The 22465-nt window shown below is 40.2% G+C and overlaps 2 protein-coding genes across 2 annotated transcripts in view; one reads left to right on the top strand and one right to left on the bottom strand.

Moving 5' to 3' along the window:
• LOC310957729 (cytoplasmic phosphatidylinositol transfer protein 1-like) overlaps positions 1–9151 on the top strand; it is an 80798-nt gene extending 71647 nt beyond the window's left edge. The window contains exons 5-8 of the mRNA XM_083928426.1: positions 2440–2535; positions 2833–2988; positions 3282–3345; positions 5324–9151. Of these exons, the coding sequence (XP_083784552.1) occupies positions 2440–2535; positions 2833–2988; positions 3282–3345; positions 5324–5679 (672 nt within the window). The 3' untranslated portion in view covers positions 5680–9151. The remainder of the gene's footprint in view (positions 1–2439; positions 2536–2832; positions 2989–3281; positions 3346–5323) is intronic.
• A 1283-nt stretch (positions 9152–10434) lies between these two features.
• vwa10.2 (von Willebrand factor A domain containing 10, tandem duplicate 2) lies at positions 10435–21676 on the bottom strand (the record flags this gene model as incomplete). Its single annotated transcript, XM_083926320.1, has 17 exons — positions 10435–10866; positions 12860–13183; positions 13526–13690; positions 14330–14439; positions 14715–14800; positions 14915–15074; positions 15687–15822; positions 15915–16112; positions 16224–16340; positions 16513–16625; positions 18339–18508; positions 18880–19066; positions 19173–19301; positions 19911–20004; positions 20122–20207; positions 21084–21291; positions 21476–21676. The coding sequence occupies 17 exons, from the start codon at positions 21674–21676 to the stop codon at positions 10435–10437; spliced, it is 2916 nt and encodes a 971-aa protein (XP_083782446.1).
• Between the last annotated feature and the right edge of the window lie 789 nt (positions 21677–22465).

Consider the following 22465-nt stretch of genomic DNA (forward strand, 5'->3'; position numbering starts at 1 on the left):
CTGTGTTTCTCACTGCTCCCTCTGTCTTGGTACCATATGGCATCACATTGGTGTCGTTAGAAAAGTTATTGGAAAATTGTCTTCTTGCCTCAAACTATTAAGGTCTATTAAAGTTTTTTTTGTAATGAATAATGTTACAGAAGATTTTTTCCAGTTGTGTTATGATCTTTGACCTTTTGTTTAAACCTGATGGTAAACATTAAACTCAGTTTTTCATAATGCTTTAATAAACCAAGGACTCTTCCAGTTAATTTGTACACTATATTATTATTACTATATCATATTTTGCAAGGTGATGCGTACAACACGCTCATCGTAGATATTTTCTTTTTCCTCTTTTCTTCTCATCCGTGATTACACGAACCCACACATTTGCTCTCTCATTTTATAACCTTTCCTCCCTGCCCCCCCCTCCTCCTTCCTTCTTCTTGCCACTCTCAGCATTCATTTTTAACGGTTTTCCTCCTCTGTCTATCCACTATGATTTTCTCTCCCTCACATGGAGTCACACTCCATCCTTCTCTTATTACACACATCTTGCTCCTGCCCTCCCCCTCCACCACCACTGCATCTCCTTCATTGTTTACCACCTCCATTTCTCCTCTCATCCCCCTCTCCCTCTCTACCTCTCCAGCTCCCTCTCTCCATCCCAATCTCCATTCCTGTTGCTTGCCTGAACTCATGCGTGCTGACATATCACCCTTATTGTGCCAGCAGTGCTCAGCCACACTGTAAATGACGGAATGCACCATTGAAGGGTAGGAAGAGGAAAGAAGGGGGGAGGAGAGAGAAATGGAGAGAAAAGAGGAGAAGTACAAACGGAGATGGGAGGGTAAAGGGGTGTGTGTATCTGCGGAGAACGAAGGTTCACATTCAGTTGAGAGATAAAACTTCAAAAAAAATGGAAAGGCATGTATCAACTGAGAATGTACTAAATAGTAAAAATCAGAAGCTACATTAGCCAAGATGTTTATGAAATACTTGAGAAAATGTATACATTTATAATACAGAATTTACTATAATTGATTGATTAGGGCTGCAGCGATATGCCTATTTCAATTACATTTGCTTATGTACGGTATTTTATTTTCAAACAGAGGCTTTTTACATTTACTTCCTTTAAAAAATGCTGTAACAAACAATGTAACCGTTTTCATTCTCTTAAGGCTTATAGACACTGTACCATGAAACTGGGATAAATTCTGAGACTGTTATCTTACCATGAAAATGCAATCCTACTTCTGATATAATTGATATTGTGATGTAAAAATTATTCTTATTGTTGTGGAGGATTTTATCCGTGTGATTCAAATTTAAATTACTGTATAACATCTTCGGACTTCAGCGAATAACAATAATACATTTACACCACTGTATTCAGTCCACAATGTGTGAAAGTACAGTATGCTTGCACTTGTCACAGAAAGCAACATTTTGCCCAGATGTTCCAGAGGCCAATTCTTGGACATAATGTGAAAGGTTATGTTGCATATCGGTCTCTTTTATCTGATTTTCTATTTTTTTCATTTTAAAGCTCCAGTAGCCTGCTTTTTTAAAGCGGAAGTCGGTAACTGTCTATGAAAAATAGTTTATATCCTATATCCTGACAGCACCATAAGATAGAAGATCTGTGAAAAAAAAGATGGATGTAGAAAGCCTTTGGAAGAAACATGAATAGAGGTAAGTGGTGGGTCAAAGCAGCCTAATTAATAGCCTGCTGCTATCAAAGTGCTCGTGGGTTTCAAATTAATTGATGAGATGAAAATTAATATTATAGAGTAGTCAAAGGTAAATTACTTTTTGTTTTTGATGTTTCAAATTCATAAAAAAATAACCTCGACCTGATGATGAAAAATGATGACACGGTTTGCTTCTAGATCGCTTCTGGATAGTTACTTTTTCTTCATAACACACATTTCTTCCCTCTGATCAATAAGAGGCAATTTGTGAAGGACTCACATCTGAAATGCAAAACAATCCGTCAATTGTCTGCATGACTATGAATGAACTGATAATTACAAATGTTAAAGTATATATTGTACATTCATACTTGATTGCAGTAAGAAGACATACAGTATAATGACAGCATGATAACTAATGAGGAACCATAAGAATCATAAAAGCTAAGAAGGAAATAAGAATGTTACACACGTGTCTTATTAACATTTGACATGATAATTACAATCAGCACTGTGTCATTTGGCACAGTAACAAATATGAGACATAGGCAGAGAGCACCCCCTGATGGTTATATAAGCAAGCACAACATTTGTTTCTGGGGACAAAGTGACAAGATGCACAGTCAAGTGTTGGTGAATGCAGGTCTGCCAGCCACATCTGTAATGATGTAACCTGGAAAAAGACACATTTCTTAGTGTCTTTTTTATTTGTGAGGAGGTTACTCTGATGGCTGCAAACCGGTCTCTGTTCTGCTTTCAGATCTTTGACACCGAGCTTAAGGAGCAGGAGAGGGAGGTGTGTTTCATCGACATTGCCTATGACGAGATCCCAGAGCGCTACTATAAAGAGTCTGAGGTGAGCTTGTGGAGCTGTGAGTGTGTGGATACTAATAGATATTGCGAGTGTGAGAGCTAGTAATAGTCTTCAGAGCTGTTTGATAACAGATTGCCTCAGTACTAATGGACCTGGATAGAGATCCTCCCAAGACCATTGTGGTTAATGTGAAGGTTATTTAATACTGGCACCCAGTCATGCACGTCATTTTAAGGCTCTCCCTAACGTCTCTCCGCTGGGGAGAAACAACAACGCCTGAAGGTTCAGGTTTTCTTATTTTTAGTATTAAACTTGTGTGTGTGTTCATTTCCCCCCCAGGACTTGCGATATTTCAAGTCAGATAAGACGTCGCGGGGGATTCTTCAGGAGGGCTGGAGGGACACCCAGGATCCCATAATGTGCTCGTACAAACTGGTCACTGTCAAGTTTGAGGTGTGGGGTCTGCAGACGCGTGTGGAGCAGTTTGTACACAAGGTGAGAGGTCGCCCACAGGGTGAATACTAGATATTTTAATTTTAGTCGCACATTTAGTTTAACCTAGGCTTTAAGTTGCAGAAATACATGGGCAAAAAAAAACAAGTTGCAGCTGGTTGAAGTACTTTTGCCACTGAGCTAAATTTTTTAATTTAAAATCCTCAAATGTAATCTCTATGACCATACTTCTACAGCCTGAAACTTGAATATTTTAAGCTTCTAAACTAAGAACAAAGATTAGTAAAAAGTACTGCTACTGACATTTTTCTGACTGTCATTGTGTTTTGTTACAGGTGGTTCGGGATGTGCTGCTGCTGGGACATAGACAGGCATTCGCCTGGGTGGACGAGTGGATTGGTAGGTCTATCAGTCCTTTTCTACAGTCCTTCTCTCTACACATTCGTTTTCAAACATGACACAGTCCAACTTTTCAGTCATCAGCTATTTACTCACTACAAGTCATAATGAATGCATTGCATACACAGTAGCATTTAGTTTTCTTATATAAATAAGTACATTTTAATGATTGAATTTGTAGATGAAAGCAATCCCTTTTCATTATCATGTGAGCCCTCAAGGAAAACATAAATAGTCCACAAGACCTTTACATTTTCCATGTACTTCAATACCCAACTCTTATATTGCTGCTACTGTTCTTTGAAATGTTCAAACTGTCAAAGTTAGCTACTTTGATTATATAAATGGCTGTTGTGCGATTAGTGTTTATTTACCAGTGTGCATGAAAAATCACTCCAACCTGCATCTAAATCCTGTCACTGCCATCCCTGTTCGTTCTCCTACCGCATGGGTCATCCTCTTGGTTTCACCACTAACCCACTCATGACAAACAATGTGATTTCATGTCCAGGCACGCTTAGTGATTGTTTCAAATTAAACCTGCATGATAAAATGACTCTTCACACTGTTTCATGTTTCATGTTGGAGAAATTAATAGAAATCAGTTTTAGTCAAGAGTAGACACAGGATATTGGTACAAGTGTAATGCTTTTTAATAACATATTTAGCATTATTTTCCATATTAAAGCCAAATACAAAGTAGCACGAAAAGCTTGTGTATGGGTTTAAACCTTGCCAAAAATTGTGCAATTTCAGGAAGAAGTGATTGGAAATGAACATCAGTGAAGAATGATGTGCTTACTGAAAGTCTGTTTCTCTGAGAGTTTGCCTGCAGAAGAGGCAGCCCTGTCTGCAACACATTTCAACTCAGCTGTTAAGCTTTTTTCCATAGCTGTAGGGCGTAAAGATAACAAGCCCATTATCTTTGCCATGAAACATATTACTCTCCTTTCTTCTCTTTAACCACTAACCTTTATACCACAACTCCCTACAACCTGGATGCTCTAAATAGTCCCCAATTATTTTCTTGTTGAATGATTTTTCTCTGAGAATAAGGTGTATTTTCTTTCCAGTGATCCAACCTCTTCTTTGGGTGTGGATTGTTCACGCTTTTCCTTAATCTTGAAACATCTTTGATCTTCCTTTCTCCCTTCTATCTGGTATGGCTCAGATTTGTCTCTTGTCTGACTCTCTGGGTCATGGGAAGCTAGCGCTATGACCTCTGAAGCTTTAACTTAAAAAAAACTCTAATCATCACAAAAAACACTATACTCACCCATGGAATGCACCTTTGGCACCTAACCCTCTCCTTCCCCACCTGTACGTCGACTGGGGCGCCATTATAGAGGAGTAAACAGCATTTCGACCCTCGTTCCTCCCCCCTTCTTCCAGATATGACTTTGGATGACGTGCGGGATTACGAGAGCCAAATGCATGAGAAAACCAACATTAAAGTTTGCCATGAGCAGCAAGAGCATTCCACAACAAACCCATCTTCACTGGATGACATAGAGATCCATGACAAAGCAAGCGTATGTGTCTTTTTACATTGTTTCTTTACTCCATTTCCACAGCTATGTCTCACACTTGACCTGTTGGGGACTGAATAAGGTTGTCACAGTTGCTTATAGCTGTCCAATACATCTCGTCATTCTGTCCGACAGTCAAATGATGCATACACAAACTGTTGCATATGTAAAGTTTATGATCATTTAAGTTTTCCAAGATTCTCCAAAGGTTTGAAAAAATAAAGGAAACACAAATTAAACATCACAGTAAACATTTTGGTGATTAAAATAGCTTGTATTTGAAAATGTTTTTTTTTTCTTATTTTTTCTCAGCGTTCTGCTTTTGATGTGTGTTTTTCTGGGTGTGCCTACAGCTCTTATAATGACCTGAAGTTAGTGAAAGCCGCAGTTCCCCACTACTGTCCAACTTCTTCCTCTAACTGGTCTAAATCGATCTTTTTCTAATCCAGACATGACAATGGATGAGGTGAGAGAGTTTGAGCGTGCCATCCAGGAGGCTACCAACCAGAAGATCGGGATTTTTCCGCCATCAATCTCCATCAGCGAGATGCCCCTGTCCTCCTGTTCCCTAACTGGACCTGCCAGTGCCCCCACCACCCCCATGTGCACCGATGCGCCTGAATCCCTATCTGTCCCCAAGGACCGACCCCGCAAGAAGTCTGCTCCTGAAACCCTGACCCTTCCTGACCCTGCCCTAAGTGATGTCCCCCAGGTCTCTATCCCTAGCCCACTGCCCGTTTCAAACCACCTCCAATCCTCCACACCACCCTCCTCCAACTCTGATCTTGCTGAGATGGACGAGTAGTAGAGGGACCTTGGGATGTCTTCCCCCAACCCATGCTTAATCTGTTCCCCAAAGCCCATTGTCTTAGTAGTAACGAGACTTGCCTAACCTCCAAACACCAGTGGCCAGACATTCAAGTTCTCTAGCCATATCTGATGATTTGCCATAACTTGGACACAACAGTCACAATCACAGTCTACATCGGTGACACTGACACCATCCAGGCAGATGTAGGCTTAGCCACCCAGATGTGACTAACGTCCTCTTCCTGTGAGTCTAGCCAGACACGTCTCATCTATTATAACGGTCACCTGTGATGTTGAATCAAAACAAAATGCATCCTTTATTATTTTTGTCGAGCGGCAGTTCTTTGTTATATGAATAAATTAATCTTAGTGTTTCCTTAGTTATGTTTTCTTCAATCAGACGGGCTGATTGCTCTCAAGCTGTTGAACTATGAAGTAGTTGCCTTAGTACCACAGAGCCAGTGGTGTTTATTAATTTTGACAATGTGCGTAAATTAATGCCTGACAGATATTGTCCTTTTTTAGACTGTAAAATTGCTGTGTGTAGTAAATTAGAGATCAAATCAATGATATAAAAACTAGAGTAGCACAGATCTAATATGTTAGAGTAACAGCATTCAGAAAGGCGGCCAAGTACCCTCCATACCAGAACCACTTAGAACCTGTTTCCTGAGTCATCCAAACTGGCCTGTGCATCAGATTGCACCCATCCTTTCCATCCCAAACTCCAGTTATACAACAGATGCAAGATCAGTACAATCATAGAGAGTTTACGCCTCAGGTCTCTCCAACTCTACCTGGCTCACACTCCAAAGGCAGGGACATTACTGTATCTTTATCTCCCTGCTTATTGCCAAACAGCCACATTTTATACCTCCACATATAGATATTACAATGCAGCAACTATTGTATGTACTATACCAGTCTACTTAACCCTTGGAATGTTTACACATTAGAAAACCCTAGAGCATTGACATGTTAGCAGTCCCTTAAGGTGTTGTTATATCTGCACTTGCGATTTTAGCACGACAGTTTCTTAATGATTCTAAAATAGAATTATTTAAAAATTATTATTGCATATATCCTACTCAAGGTGACTGAGAGGTCAGTACAATAGAAAACCTAAGTAAAATGTTGCCTGAAACTAATGCTGGACATCTCATGTGACATAAACGTGATCTAAATTTATCAAATCAGCAGATTACTTTATTGTCATATGTAGGAACAAGGCCATGTTGGGGAGTTTGTAAGCACTGACTGAACTCAAAGCTTGATTTGAGGAGAAGGACACATGCATCAAGCTGACTTGAGTATGTGCTTTGGTAGCTGTGTAGCTTGTGCAGAAGTGCTGGTTGGTAATAACACTAAGCTTGTGCTATGGTGGGTGCAAAAAAAATATTTTTAAACAGGAACATCCTTTACTGTGCCCCTTTATTTGTGATGGGCTTGTACTACTGGTTACCATCTAAGAATCTAAAGGAACAGCAAATACAGTACATAAGGACAGCAAGGTATTCTTTGACCCTCCCCCCTGTTTTTTACACAGTGATATTACTCAAAGAAAGGGTGTTTATATGCTGCATGGAATGTGCACAACGTATATACATATAATGTGAAGTATATACTTTACGTATATACTGTAAACGAATGGATTGGTGATGCAACTGTATGGCGAAAAAGTAAATGCCAACTTTGGAAGCTCTGAACTCGTTTTAATAGAAAAAAGCAGATTTTGAGTGGAATGTAAGCATGCGCAGAGAATATAGGCCTACAAACTTTCAACTCAGTGCCTCTGCATGTAACTATTGTATCATTGCCGACATGTGAGTAAACCAAATCACTTATTTTTCAGTTCTATTGCTCCCCTTTGCCTGTTTTCTAACTCAAACGTTGCATTTAACCTAGAATAAAAATGGGCAACAGCCCTGTAATAAAGTACTTGAATTCCAAGATAATTAGATGAAGTTAATTATATCAAACTGTTAAACTCTCAAGTAGCAGAGCTGACTTGTTACTATGAATTATTACATTTTTGTTGTCCCCCCAATTCATACCAATTATTTCTAACTTAACAGCGCAAATGCATTTTGCACTTTCCAGTCTTTGACATCTTATTCGATGATACAGAAATGTGTTATATTACAGTCTTGTTGGGTTTGTTGGACCAAAGTCCTATAATACAGCATAGTGATTTTGAAGAAAACTGTTCAAGGAGATAGTCCTCAGTGGTCTTGCCATTAAATATTAATATTGTTAGTATTATTTACAGTTTCTCACTTGCTTTTGTTAAAATAATTAAAACAACTGTAGCTATTTAAGTGTAACTGTAGCTTTTGTCTTTGCCTTTTGAGGATACAAATGTTATATACCAGTTATTGGCCCTCAGTACGGATCTAGTATTAAGTATAGATATACATACTTACAACTCTGGTATTGACCACCTCTCTTGTCAGGAACACAGAGATCCAGGGATACGTTTGATCTACCATGGGCTAGTAAAATTAATGCAAACTAATATCCAATTGTGTAACATTACGCTATGCTCTGTTTAAAAGAGTAACATATTAGGTATTGTAAATACTGTTGTTAATGACTGATATTGTAGGTTTCTTACATTGATTCTGTTCCAAGTTGCATCGCTGATGTGACATGAATGTGCTCAAAGATTTCACATAGAAAGAGAAGAATTTACTTTAGTGTTTGTGTGATGAGGAGGACGTCTCCACACGGACATGAATTCAAAGTTTGTTTTAATATGTGTCTTTATCTATGAAGTCTCTATTTAGGATACTGAATTCCGTCTCAATCACAATTCCTCAATGTAGTGGTGCACTTTGGACTCTCCAGTTGCTTTTGGTGATCCTGCAGGGCAAAATTATTTGTAGAAGTTGTAAAACAAAATGAAGCCTTTTCTTTTAAGTGGGGTGGCTGTTTTTGACGTTTGCTTGCTATGGTAATGATGAGGTGATTGGCTTTTCTGTTTTTTTCTTCTCTTATTTGTAGAAAACCTGCTGTACTTTGAATTTGTGGTTGCTGTATTGTTTGAAGGAAAATCTATATCAGTTTCTCATTATTTCTTTGGATAAAAGGACCAAGCTTTTCGCTCCTCCTCCCTTCCCCCTGATGTGGTTTCCATTCAGCCAGGCTGTTGTGCTGTCTCCTGGGACCTGTCTCTCCAACCGGAGAGTTAGCTGTGCTGAACTGCTCTGAGTGAAACCATGAACAGCTCAGTGTGCTTCACTCTGTTGGAGATAAAGTGTGATTATGGCTTATCCAGCTATCTACATTTATCCTGCTTTGTGAAACAGGTCCTACAAGTGCCATTCGTGTTGGGTTGCTGGAAGTCCCTCGTAGTTCTTCCACATAATTATTATTGTGTTTGATATATTTTTACTTCCCTTTGAGGTTCTTTTGATTTTTTGTTGTAATTATTGTTTTACTTTTTCTGAAATAAATAATAAACTTTACTAGCTATTGCAACAGTGTTATTCTTTCTGTTCAGCATGCATGTTTCACATAACCTATATATGTGTTGTCCATGAAAACCATACTGTGCAGCTTGCAAGTTAATCTTTCCAACACGTCCTCATACCTAAACAGCAGACTAGGTTGTTTGCAAATGATTCTCAAAATTACATATACAGTACGACTTTTATATTTAACGCTGCAAAATGGCTGCCGTTTCAAAAAGACATGAGTTAACGTTGTGAAACAGAACTACTTGTTAGGTTAGGTTAGTAAAACATCATGGATTGGATTAAAAAAAAGTCACAGACACAGTAACTGCTTCACTGACCTAATTATGTCAAGAGTTTCATACTTAACCTACTAATCTGCTTCATCAGGACTGTGTTGGTGTGGTTTTATCAGATTCAACTGGCCTGGCAGTGTAAGCAAATAATACCAAAAATATTCAATATTCAAATTGAATATTCAATATTTATTTAATATTCAAATATTGTATAACATATATATATATAAATGTATCCATGAATATACATGACATCACCTTTCCAGTAGAGCCCCGACTACTTCAAACTTGTAAGTAGTGCATTGACAGAAACCCAAAATACAATTTTCTCTCATATTGAATAACCAAAACTGTTCACTTAAATCAAGAAGCCGAAACTATTGTACTGTAGGTACAGAAAAAAAAAAAATCCACTTCCTCAGAAAATATTTCCTGCAATACTATGGACTAAACTGGTTGATGGTATAAAACAGTGACGTATCTATGACAAGTTCAGTCTCAGTAATAAGTCTGATGTCAGGCTTATATTTCTGTAGGGAATTCAGAGTTAAGTTTATTGCTCACCACCATCAAAAACATAATCCATTAATACAGCATTTTCCTAAATTTGCCACCAAGATACGAATGAGAAGAAATGTTATTCTAAACTAGTCATTGAAACCCTAAAAATGACCTGTGGAAAAATATTCAAGAGATAGGTTGGAAGACTTGGATCTTTCCATTGAGTTTAGTATCACCACTCAGCTATGATGGCTGCAACAAATACTACACCACCAGGAATATAAAATAAATCATTAAAATATATATATAAAAATATGTATAAAATAAAATGATAAAATAAACATCTATTTTTTTCCTTAAATAAATTGATATTAGTTAAAGAGAGGTAAGTAACCTGATTTAATGGAAAGAAAAAGATGAAAAAAAATAAAGCTATAGAATATTATCTGAGGGGACACTTGTTTGATGTGTTATAAGTGTAATTTCCATTGTTCCCTTTTACTTCCAAAGGAGAGAAACCACTACACTTATCCAGAGACTGTGTGATATTCTCAATGTGTGCCCTCCAGTGGATGTTGTGTTAACTGCAACTGTGACTGGGGCAGTAGTGGTAACAGGTACTTTCGCCTGTCCCACACATGTCCCCACATTTCCTACTTTGTCCACCGCGGTCAGCTCTACATTCTGTGAACAACAGGAGGCGCTGTAGGTAGCCACTGTAATGTTCTCAGCCCCTGCTCCAGCCACTGCGCTGGTATTGAGGGTACCGTTCCCTTTACGGATGTTGACGCTTTCGATGCCAGATCCGTTGATGCCGTCAGTGAAATTTGCAATGAATTCCCACTGGGAGGAAGCACAAAGTGATGAAGAGGATGGACAGCTGGTGTTTGAACTGACTACCTGGCACACTGGACGGGTAATATCTGTCACCTGGAGACACGGAAACAGTCTTAGACATGAAGAAATAAGACATGAATGGTAAATCATTCCAATCAAGAAAAGGCAGAACTAAACTATTTTAAACATCAGTAATTGTTGGGATAATTTGACAAATAAGTACAGTGCCTTGCGAAAGTATTCGGCCCCCTTGAACCTTTCAACATTTCGCCACATTTCAGGCTTCAAACATAAAGATATAAAAGTTTAATTTTTTGTCAAGAATCAACAACAAGTAGGACACAATCGTGAAGTGGAACGAAATTTATTGGATACTTTAAACTTTTTTAACAAATAAAAAACTGAAAAGTGGGGCGTGCAATATTATTCGGCCCCTTTACTTTCAGTGCAGCAAACTCACTCCAGAAGTTCAGTGAGGATCTTTGAATGATCCAATGTTGTCCTAAATGACTGATGATGATAAATAGAATGCACCTGTGTGTAATCAAGTCTCCGTATAAATGCACCTGCTCTTTGATAGTCTCAGGGTTCTGTTTAAAGCGCAGAGAGAACCATGAAGAGAAAGGAACACACAAGGCAGGTCCGAGATACTGTTGTGGCGAAGTTTAAAGCCGGATTTGGATACAAAAAGATTTCCCAAGCTTTAAACATCTCTAGGAGCACTGTGCAAGCAATTATATTGAAATGGAAGGAGTATCAGACCACTGCAAATCTACCAAGACCCGGCCGTCCCTCCAAACTTTCATCTCAAACAAGGAGAAGACTGATTAGAGATGCAGCCAAGAGGCCCATGATCACTCTGGATGAACTGCAGATAACTACAGCTGAGGTGGGAGAGTCTGTCCATAGGACAACAATCAGTCGTGCACTGCACAAATCTGGCCTTTATGGAAGAGTGGCAAGAAGAAAGCCATTTCTCAAAGATATCCATAAAAAGTCTCGTTTAAAGTTTGCCACAAGCCACCTGGGAGACACACCAAACATGTGGAAGAAGGTGCTCTGGTCAGATGAAACCAAAGTCGAACTTTTTGGCCACAATGCAAAACGATATGTTTGGCGTAAAAGCAACACAGCTCATCACCCTGAACACACCATCCCCACTGTCAAACATGGTGGTGGCAGCATCATGGTTTGGGCCTGCTTTTCTTCAGCACAGACAGGGAAGATGGCTACAATTGATGGGAAGATGGATGGAGCCAAATACAGGACCATTCTGGAAGAAAACCTGTTGGAGTCTGCAAAAGACCTGAGACTGGGACGGAGATTAATCTTCCAACAGGACAATGATCCAAAACATAAAGCCAAATCTACAATGGAATGGTTCACAAATAGACATATCCAGGTGTTAGAATGGCCAAGTCAAAGTCCAGACCTGAATCCAATCGAGAATCTGTGGAAAGAGCTGAAGACTGCTGTTCACAAACGCTCTCCATCCAACCTCACTGAGCTCGAGCTGTTTTGCAAGGAAGAATGGGCAAGAATTCCAGTCTCTCGATGTGCAAAACTGATAGAGACATACCCCAAGCGACTTGCAGCTGTAATTGCAGCAAAAGGTGGCGCTACAAAGTATTAGCGCAAGGGGGCCGAATAATATTGCACGCCCCACTTTTCAGTTTTTTATTTGTTAAAAAAGTTTAAAGTATCCAATAAATTTCGTTCCACTTCACGATTGTGTCCTACTTGTTGTTGATTCTTGACAAAAAATTACACTTTTATATCTTTATGTTTGAAGCCTGAAATGTGGCGAAATGTTGAAAGGTTCAAGGGGGCCGAATACTTTCGCAAGGCACTGTATACTACCATCAAATCAAAGAAAATAAAGTCAAAGACAGAAGGTCGTTATGCCTGTCACATACATGGTAACAGACAGCAGGAATCTCTGCTTTGGTTGTGTCTATGGTAAGTCAAGATGTGTGAAACTCTTGCAAGACGATTATAGGTATTGCTGGAGCTTTTGTGAGTTGTCAGGAACCTCATCCTTCTTCTATTTCATATCCAGCTGCAGTACATTAGTTTTTCTTCTTACCTTGGCAGCCACAGACAACCTGAGCACAGCGTAGTTGGTGTCAGTGGCAGCTGCATTTTCTGCCTCAATGGTAAGGGTCACGTCGGTTCCTGATGCAGCGCTGGCTGGTACTGTTACTGTCACGGTGCCGTTGGCTTTGCCACCACTACCCGCTGCTATGACAACAGTGCTGGGTGAAGTCGAAGAATAGCTACGATCATTGTTGGCTCGCACTGTGAACGTCCCTGTCGCAGAGTCATTAACAACTCCGTTGGTGGTTGTGGTGACTGTGAAAGGGATGGAGATGGTAAAACCTGGTTCTACATTGGTGTTGTTGGCTTGGACCTGAAAAAAAGGAGAGGAAAGTAGGAGGGCAGTAAAGAGAAATGTTATTTTTTATTGTATGTAATTACATGTTAATGGGTGTTCATATATATATTATTCATTATACTACTATTCATTGAAGAAGACGAAGAAGATACAGCAGGTCGTTTTATTGGCTGGGAAAGCAAAGCCAAAGTAGATAACACTACCTGTATTTCTATTTACACTTATTGTAACGCTCTATGCAGTGTACTGCATAATATAGAGATGGATGATAATAAAGTATCTCATATCATTTCATTGATTAATGCTGGAGCAAAGTGAAGAACTGCAAGACAGAAAACTGAAGGTGACTGAGCTCACTGTAACAGAGATGCTGGAGGTCTTGATCACTGTGGAGGCTTGTCTCTGGAAAGTGCCTGAGATTGCCCTGGAGGTGGAGCTCGTGCCCTCTCCTCTCAGGCGAACCACAAAGTCACCTGCTGGGACGTCACTGAATGTCACCAGGTAGTTACCACTTCCCACCAACTGTGGAGGACAGAAGAAGAAAGTATGAGATGGTCAGAATGACAAGAGTTTTTCTACTGTTTACTACTAGCTGCAATTTTAGTACTGTTTGCCTGCACTCAATATTGCAATATTGCAAACAATATTGTAAAAGTCTACAGCATGTCAGATAGGGGAACGTTTCTCTCTTGCACTTTAAGTAATCAATTGTAACCTAGCCCCCACCGCAGCGACTTCCTGTTTGATCTGATACAGAAGTGCCAAAAATGTCAGTTCTTGAGTGGCCACTAGGCAGAGGTTTCATAATAGAGCAATTTCTTATTGACCCCCATGTTAAATAGGCTGTTTTTCACAGTATAATTAAATCTATCTAAGGCCCCAACTGGGATGGCCAGACAATGTTTATTTGATTGGAATTGAAATTTTCTGAATAACTAGAGGTGCAGCCTCTTGAGGCCTCAGAGGTATACGTCAGCCTGGTGGATGTATCTCCCTCCCCCCACGTCACATCAATGCCCTTTTTTGGTAAGACGAAATGAGGCGGACTTAAAGTCTGACAAGATGACAACTCTCATAGGGGAGTACGATTGGATCAAGTTGAAAGAACGTGTATGCTACGTGCATTTTTTATACAGTCTGTGAATGTAACATGTGACATGCCTGCAGTGATCCGTTGACCTCTGTTGGCCCTGAGCTGTCAAACAGAGTGACTTCTGTGACCTTCACTTTGTCACTTCCTGTCACAGAGACCAAGAGGCTGGCGTTACCACCTGAGAGTTGTGACAGGAGAGAAAGGAATACTAGATGAGTATCATTGTGACGGTTCCTTAGACATAACAAATAGTTGAAGAAGATTAAGAGGATCGAATAGTTATGGGTTGATGGGTTGGACTTTTTAGGGACTGTAAAAAAAGATTTTCGAGGCGGATGATGACTTTGAAGGATAATTTTAGGACAATGAGAAAAAAAACATTATGTACCACAAGAGAATTGTAGCTACAAGCTGTCAAAATAAAGATGACAATAATTATAAAAGTGGTCTGACCTGAAAGAGGACGTCCCTCCTTTAGACTGAAGTCCCCGTGGGCTCCCTCGTGAGCTTCCACAAGGTTATAAATGAAGTTCACTGAACTCTGACCTGATTCACAACCATATACACAAACACAATTGTAAACAAAGACATGGTAAATTAATGTTTACTCCTTTCGTTTATTTCTCACTGGCTATAAGTGATCTCTATCATACTACTGACCTGTGACCTTAACGGAGTACGCGTCATTAGAGTTAACGCTGATTTCCCATGATCCTGTTTGATTGATAGTGTTGATGCTTAAACGGCGTAGGTTTCCTGCTGTGGTGAGGGATGCCAGAGGACCACTGGACTGACTGGAACTCTGAGATGCACCTGGAGGAGAAAGAAACATGTCAAACAACACTGCTGTTTACCAGCGCTAAATATTTTTCTAATGGCTGTAGATGGAGGGAGTAAATAGGCAGAGGGAAGAATCAAAACCAGATTTAAAGGAATTCTTACTTTTCTTGTATTTTTACACTTTTCTAATCTTAAAATACTTCTTATAAGCATATGGCACATTAAAATGTAAAAGAAATCCACTAGGTGTTGACACTCGAAAATATTCAATTCAATATCTCTAATAAAAGTCTGACCAATCATTTTATTCGGTCCAAATAAAAATATTTTCCGAGCTTCCCGCCTGTCATCCGTCGCTCCGTTTCACTTGCGCTGCTCATGTGGATTCTGGGGAGATCAGCCTACCCCGAATTCCCTAGTAGGAGGGTCCACTTTGACAGGCATTCCAGTGCACTTTGCCTAGTCGGAGGTCTGAAACTTTGGACTTCCCATGGTACCAGAACGCAGTATTTCTCTCTCACCGCACATGTTGGGGGAGGAGGGAGCGTCAGAGGTCAGGCAGGGGGAAGAGGGTGGGACTTTGGAGGCAAGCGCTGTGAGACATGCAAAAAAGGTAAGAATTGCTTAAATAAGCAATAACAACACCTGTGGAGCTGGTGAGATTGTAGGTGAGGGACGAGGCCCCTGTGATGTAGACAGTCATGTTCTGTAGTGATCCATCAACAGTAAAGGTAAAATTATCAGGCCTTCCAGGATTCCTCACTACCTGGAAAACTGTCACCTGAAAGAAGAAGGAACATAAACTACACATTTATACACATGCAGTACAATGCCACCTTAAGTCAGGTATAATTTTCTTGTTCGATGTCTTACCACAGCAGTGGCTGAGGAATCCTCTATTATACTTGTAGCCACAGAGAGGTCTGACTTGGTGACCTCAATGGACTGCCCTCCAGAGGCTTGGGCTAGGTCACGGTACAGCTGAGCATCTGATTGGCTCATTGAGCGTGAACTTCGTGGGTTTCTGCGACGCCGTCGACTGGCCAGGACATCTGTCAACATGAAAGTTACCTAAAGTATAAAGATAAAAATATATCTAAAGATTATATTAGATAAAACACACAGTACACATACATGTTTTTGACAATTAAAGAGAAAGGATGGTCAAATTTAAACTCGTACCACAGACTTGGTGCTCTCTATAAGGGCAGTGATGGTGCTTTTCAGATGAGCATCTTTAGCTGGAGCATCAGTGAAGACAAAGATCTCAGAGGAGGGTGGAGCAGCAGTCAGTGCAAGCTGTCAAAATATATTTTTTAAATTGCCTTGATGACAAACTTGAATTTGAATGAGAATGCATTTTGAGGTTAACTTAGCATTCCAAGTATGGTTGGGCAACAATTACATTTTCTCATTTGAATTTGAATAAGTGATTCCAAGAAAATAACAGTGAAAACCCTTTCGCCCACACCTGCAGTCCAGACAAGCACAGCTCTGGGATGTCTCCTCCTCCACTTGCCGTCAGCTTGTTAATGTTGTCTTTGAAGACGTCAGCATTAGTTGTCACAATAAGAGGTCCAAAACCTGGATATAAAATTGATGACTGTAACCACTAACGTTCACTCATTTAATCATATGTTTTCCGTTGACTACTGGTGCTTCAGAACACACAGTTTACAAAGGTTCATACTTGTATTTTGGGTTTCTACTAAAACATGTTTACATACTTTAACTTAGAAAAAACACAGTATTTTTCTCATACTGTCTGTCTGGTTTAAGCCCCAACAGCAGCGTTTTCCTGGTTGATCCAATAAGGAAGTGCAAAAAACTGCAGTTCTCTGAGTGGTCACTAGGGGCAGGTTTTATAATAGAGTAGTTTCTCATTGACCCCCATGTTAAACAGTCTGTTTTCACAGCATAATTAAACCTATTTAAGGCCTGGTACAAAAAACATTCTAGGCTGTATGTGTAGGTCATATCTCCATGACAACACTGAGGGGGTGTATTTTTTTAACCAAGCTAGTTTTTATTAAATTGGAGGTTAAAGTTTATGAATAATTAAGGGCGTGGTCTCTTGAGTGACAGCTAGCTGCTGGTCCTCACTTCTCGGAGGCTAGTTGTCAGGGGGTTATCCATATGTTCCCCGGGTCCGACCTTTTTCCCCAAAAGGGTCCTATGTTCCCCGGTCGCATATGCCTTTGCCTTTACGGATTTAATTCAGCATTTTGTTAGGGCTAGAGGTTATGGTTAGGGTTAGGTTGAAGGGCAGGCTTAGGGGATAGTGTTACAGTCCACATAGGCCTATTTGCCAGGTAATTCGGCACTGATTGTGAAAAAAAATAACAGACCGGGGCACATAGGACCCTTTCTGTGAACAATGGGGGTAAAAAAGGGTCCAATGACAGGAACATAAGTACGCTTCCGTTATCAGGATTAGCATGCTAACTCCGTCATCTCGACCTTGAATGCGGTCATTTGTGTGGTGGTATTACCATAAGTGACAAGACAGTTTGCTCTTCAATCAACTGACCCAACAGATGGTTTAGGAACACAACGTGTAAGCCCTGTTATGCTAATGAAATGGCTGCAATTGCACCATGACTTGCAATACAGCTTACTATTGATGGCACATACACTAGATGCTAATCTGCAGGACCGGGAGGATTAGGGCCTTGAGGGTCAGTGTTTTACAGTCTATGGGCATGGTGCTGTGTTGAATATCAGTTTAAATCATAGATCATAAATGCTGGCTGCCTGCACTTGACTCCCGGAGCCGGTGTGTTTTCCACTAGAGACACAGAAGGGCCTGCACTTGAATCTGACCTCCCGTGTCAGTCTCTACCCTATTAAAAATTACAAAATTAAAAAAATGACTCAATACTAACTCCCACTCCTGTTTATCTAGTAACGTGTCCTGTTAGCCTAGCTCCTGGGCGGTTGTGCTAATGTAGCTAATTCAGAAAACGTCAGCCAGATAGACGTATCTCCCTCCCTCCAACGTCACATCAATGCCCTTTTTTGGTAAGAGGAAATGAGGTGGAGTCAAAGTCTGACAAGATGGCAACTCCCAGAGGAGAGTACGATTGGCTCAAGCTGAGAGAACGGACCTGGACGGAGAGGCTTCGTCCATTTTTTTATACAGTCTAGGGTCTGAATATGCCTGTATTCACCCTCTGTCTGAACTGCTCTGTTTTAGTGTCTGTCTCTTTTACCCCCCCCCCCCATTTAATGTTCACAGCACAATATGTTGAATCAGTCCCAGGCAGCATATGCCGGTAAATTCTACCCCGTCTGTACCTGGGTCATTGAAAGGTACCAATATGTAGGCGGAGGGCTCCTGCTGCGTTCCCCTCTTGCTGTCAATGATGTTGAAAGAAACTCTCTTTGCCTCAGCTATATCATCACTCATGCTGCCTGTGGTGTCAATGACAAAACACAGCACAGAGGACTGAGAGAGGCCCATCAATCTGCCGGAACACAAGAGAGACAAAACAGGATTACCTTATCCAGCCGATAATGGATAATCCCTCTGTTAGTGATCAGTGATATCCATTTGACCTTGTGCTCAGAAACTAGCCCGTAGAAAGCATGTGTTTTTGTTCTTTGCAAGACAAAAGACATCCAGCCATCCTGGTTAAAGCAGAGCTACACTTTTTTTTTGTCTAGGATACATAATAACTGCTGCTTTAACCCCATATCAGTGACTTTATCTAAATGTGAAGCATTATATTTGCTTTCTATTTGGTGTTGCTCCATCCACCCTACTTTCACTGTACAGTGGCGATGTTTTTCCTACTTGTAAAGGTCACAAAACCATTTAGGTGTGTGTGGCCCATACCGCAAGAAATTCTTGTCTCCAACAGCTACTCTGATGTCCTCCAGTAGCTCGACAGTGGCATTTACAGCCAAATCAGCTGCTTTGTGGTGAAGAAAGCCATGACTGGACCCAACATCATCCTTACTGATGCCCCCCACCGGGTCCTGTCTGCTCGTCTTGTCAAATGATCCACCGTGGCTGCATTTACCTTGAGGCAGAGTGAATACGTTATGTTATTTTACCTTTATCTGTTGACAAAATACTAATAGTGGAACACAGCAAAAATGTAGATGATTCCTGAAAAAAAGAACCACCTGCAGGTTTCGCCGAGGAGAAGATGTTGAAGTAGCCTGAAGTGAGAAGCCCCTGCTGCAGCAGGTCAGGCAGAAGGTTGTTCTCACAGTTCCCTCCCGTACAGTTCCTACAGGTTGGAGTACTTAGACCTGGAGCATATTCAAATCTGGCATGGTTAATTCATCTGGAAACATGTGATGACATATTCAGAATAAATCAGTTTTACAAACACATTTATTTTACACATTACTACAAACCAGATATAAAGTTCTCTACATCATGGTTGTTTATAATTCTATTCAAACTTTAGTATGCTGAACCTAAGGCTGAACCTAACTTCTATGACTGAATAAATTGTTAAGGGCGCTGTTTGTAATCAGTGATGGATTATGTTAAACATGTACAAATTCCTCAAGCACGGTGAATCATGGACTTTTTGTGAATTGAGAGTGAGAGTGAATTTGTGAGTTTGATGTGGATTAGTTTTAAAAAAACAAAACATAAATGCGTATTGTGTGGTTACTAAGCTTTAGTCATGTGTGTTGAATAGAATGTTGAGTAACAATGTAACCTATCCATTTTCATGTTTGTACTTGCGTGCCACTGCAGGGTAGGTATTGGTTTACTGACGGGTAAACTGACAATGGGCCTAGTGTGATTTCTCACTCAAGTGTACAATCAATGTGATCAATCAGCAGTTTTTGTGGATAACAGTCACTGCTGAAAGGACACTATAACTGGAGACAGCAGTATCCTACCTGCTAGGTTTTCAAGAGGTTGGTCTGGTCTGATCAGATTGCTGTAAGGAGCTTTGTTTCCCAGCTCCACCCAGTTACTGTGGCTGTAGAAGTCCTTAAGATACAGAACATGAAACATCATTTACCACACCACTAATGCTCGATCATACCTCTCACCTCCCAAACGACACCACCGTCCCCCACAAAAATCTGTACAGATCATCTGTCTCACCTGTAGAGTGTGACAGACTTGTCCAAGCGTCCACCTCCCTGCAACAAAGTTCTCCAGCTTTGCACTGGCCTTCACAGCAGACACACCTCAACAGCAGAATAGAGAGCACAAAGAGTTAGGTGCAATCTGAAGCGGCACTTTGCAAGTTGTGAAATTATAGTCATCTGCAAAACATGGCTGTCTCCATCAACTTCTGCTACACCTGGCACTGAGTGGAGGTTATACAGTAAATCACCATAGGTGATTCCAGTGTGTTGAAGCGTAAAAGTTCAAACCATTACAGCACAATCGTCTAGTTTAGTGTAAATTTTCCAATTTATATGCACTCAACTTTCCATTCCTAAAAGATATGACTTCCAAAGTCATCGTACTGTTATTGGCATTGATGCCTGCTACTTTATAACCAAATGTAAAAAAGAAAAATACCTTTTTAGATAATCTTGCCTTTAGTTGGCTGTTAAGAGCCCATTTTAAAGTGATATTTCAGGTTTTTTGAAGTAGAGTTGTACTGTATGAGCTACCTATCCATTGCAATATTGCAATATTTTGAATATTTTCTAGACTTTACCTTGCTGTCCTGATGAGTTAAAGTTATTCGGTTTTGTTAATTCCTAACCCTTTAAAACACCAGTCAAACAATAACACAAAACGACACCAATCAAGGCAGTGGCAGAACAGCAACTCCTGTGTTCTGTGAGGTCAAATCATTTTTTTTCCCAACAGCTACAGTTCCCTATTTGTGAACTTGACTAGGTCAAGCGGTGAAAATATTCTCAATATAACATACACTTAAACTGTTACTGTTATTGAGGCTTTTTTTGATGGATAAAATATGTTTAGGCGCTGCCCCCATCCACAGTTGCTTAGCTTTTATGCCTGTTCTCCCCCCTGCTTCTCCAATGTTTTATTGTTTTTCATGTTTCATGAACGTGCTGGGTTGGAAAGCAATGTTTGATGTGTACCTGTTGTGATGACATCCTGTCCTCCCTGGAAGGTTTCATCATCAAAATGGTGCTCCTCACTCAGCGCATAAACCACGTCTACTTTTGCATTGCTGAAGTACATATCGGCGATGGCTGTTTGGAACATGACGGTTGAGAGAAGAGAGGTGGAGGTACCTGTAGAGGAACAGGCCCTTTGCACCTTGCCAACTGACAGGCTGTCATCAATCTGGAGGAAAAGACAAGACAAATAACTGACTGCATGTTTGAAAATCTATGTTTAGAACAATGTACTTTTATGTCCCAGCGTCATGATCATGAACGCTGATGAATGAATTGATTTATTGGAGGACTTCATCTCCATTAAAAAAAAGAGACAATGTCACTAGTTTCAGTGTGTCTTTCCAACTCACAGTCAGGCTGAAGTCCCGTCCCTCAGAAGCAGCCATGTCTCTGCAGACCTCAGCTGTCTTTCTGAGGACTGCCCTTTGTGTGATGTCACGGTGAGTGGTGGAATTCCCATCAAATGAGAAGAGTGGCTGGAAGCTGTGAATGACTCCTGGCAGGGAGAAGACCACTGCCACCAGGAACATGACTGTCTGTCTGGCAGCCATGACGGAGGATTGGTAGGAGGAGGATGAAGTTGGAAGAAGAAATTTGGATTGATACTTTCTCAGCTGCCCAAACTTCTCTCTCTGCCTGTATTCAACTCTTCTCTTCCACCAGGTTTCACGTTTTTGGTTTGTATTGTATTGCTAGATTGCCCACAACAGCAATCTACTGAGCAGAGGCAGGGGATTTTTTTGTAATCTATATCCCCCAACGTTCAGTAATTCCACAAAGGGTTACCACAACAAGAAAACAATGTAGGCAAGCACAGAGGGGTTACCAGCAGTGAACCAGGTGTAATGACGCAACAAGTGGCAAGTGAAAACACCTGAGGAAGAAAGAGAAGGACAGCTCAGAGAGCAGGAACAAGGGAAATTAAACAAGTTCTCCGTTTTTTATAACAAATACAGTAATAACATAAAATAAATAGCATTATTTCTACACAATCTCCTGAGATTACATTGAAATCTTTTGAAAAAACATGCTTTTATAGTAGGACTTTTATAACGTTCTATATTCAGGATCGACATAGACGTGCTAAAAATTGTGTAGTCACATATGAGAGTTTCATTTCAACATAATCCCCAAGAAAAATAAGATCGACAGTGTCTTGTTATTTAAACATGCTTTATAATTGTTCATCGGTAACCTCTTAAACTAAAACAATATTACAAAAAGGTATCATGGCAATAATCATTTTCAAAGAATTAAAATATTTATACTATGTATAAAATTACTACTGGTCCTACTACTCCACACAATTTTCAATTATATTTATTTATAGCGTTAAATCA

This window comes from Echiichthys vipera (genome assembly GCF_963691815.1).
Source record: "Echiichthys vipera genome assembly, chromosome: 2".
NCBI lineage: Eukaryota > Metazoa > Chordata > Actinopteri > Perciformes > Trachinidae > Echiichthys > Echiichthys vipera.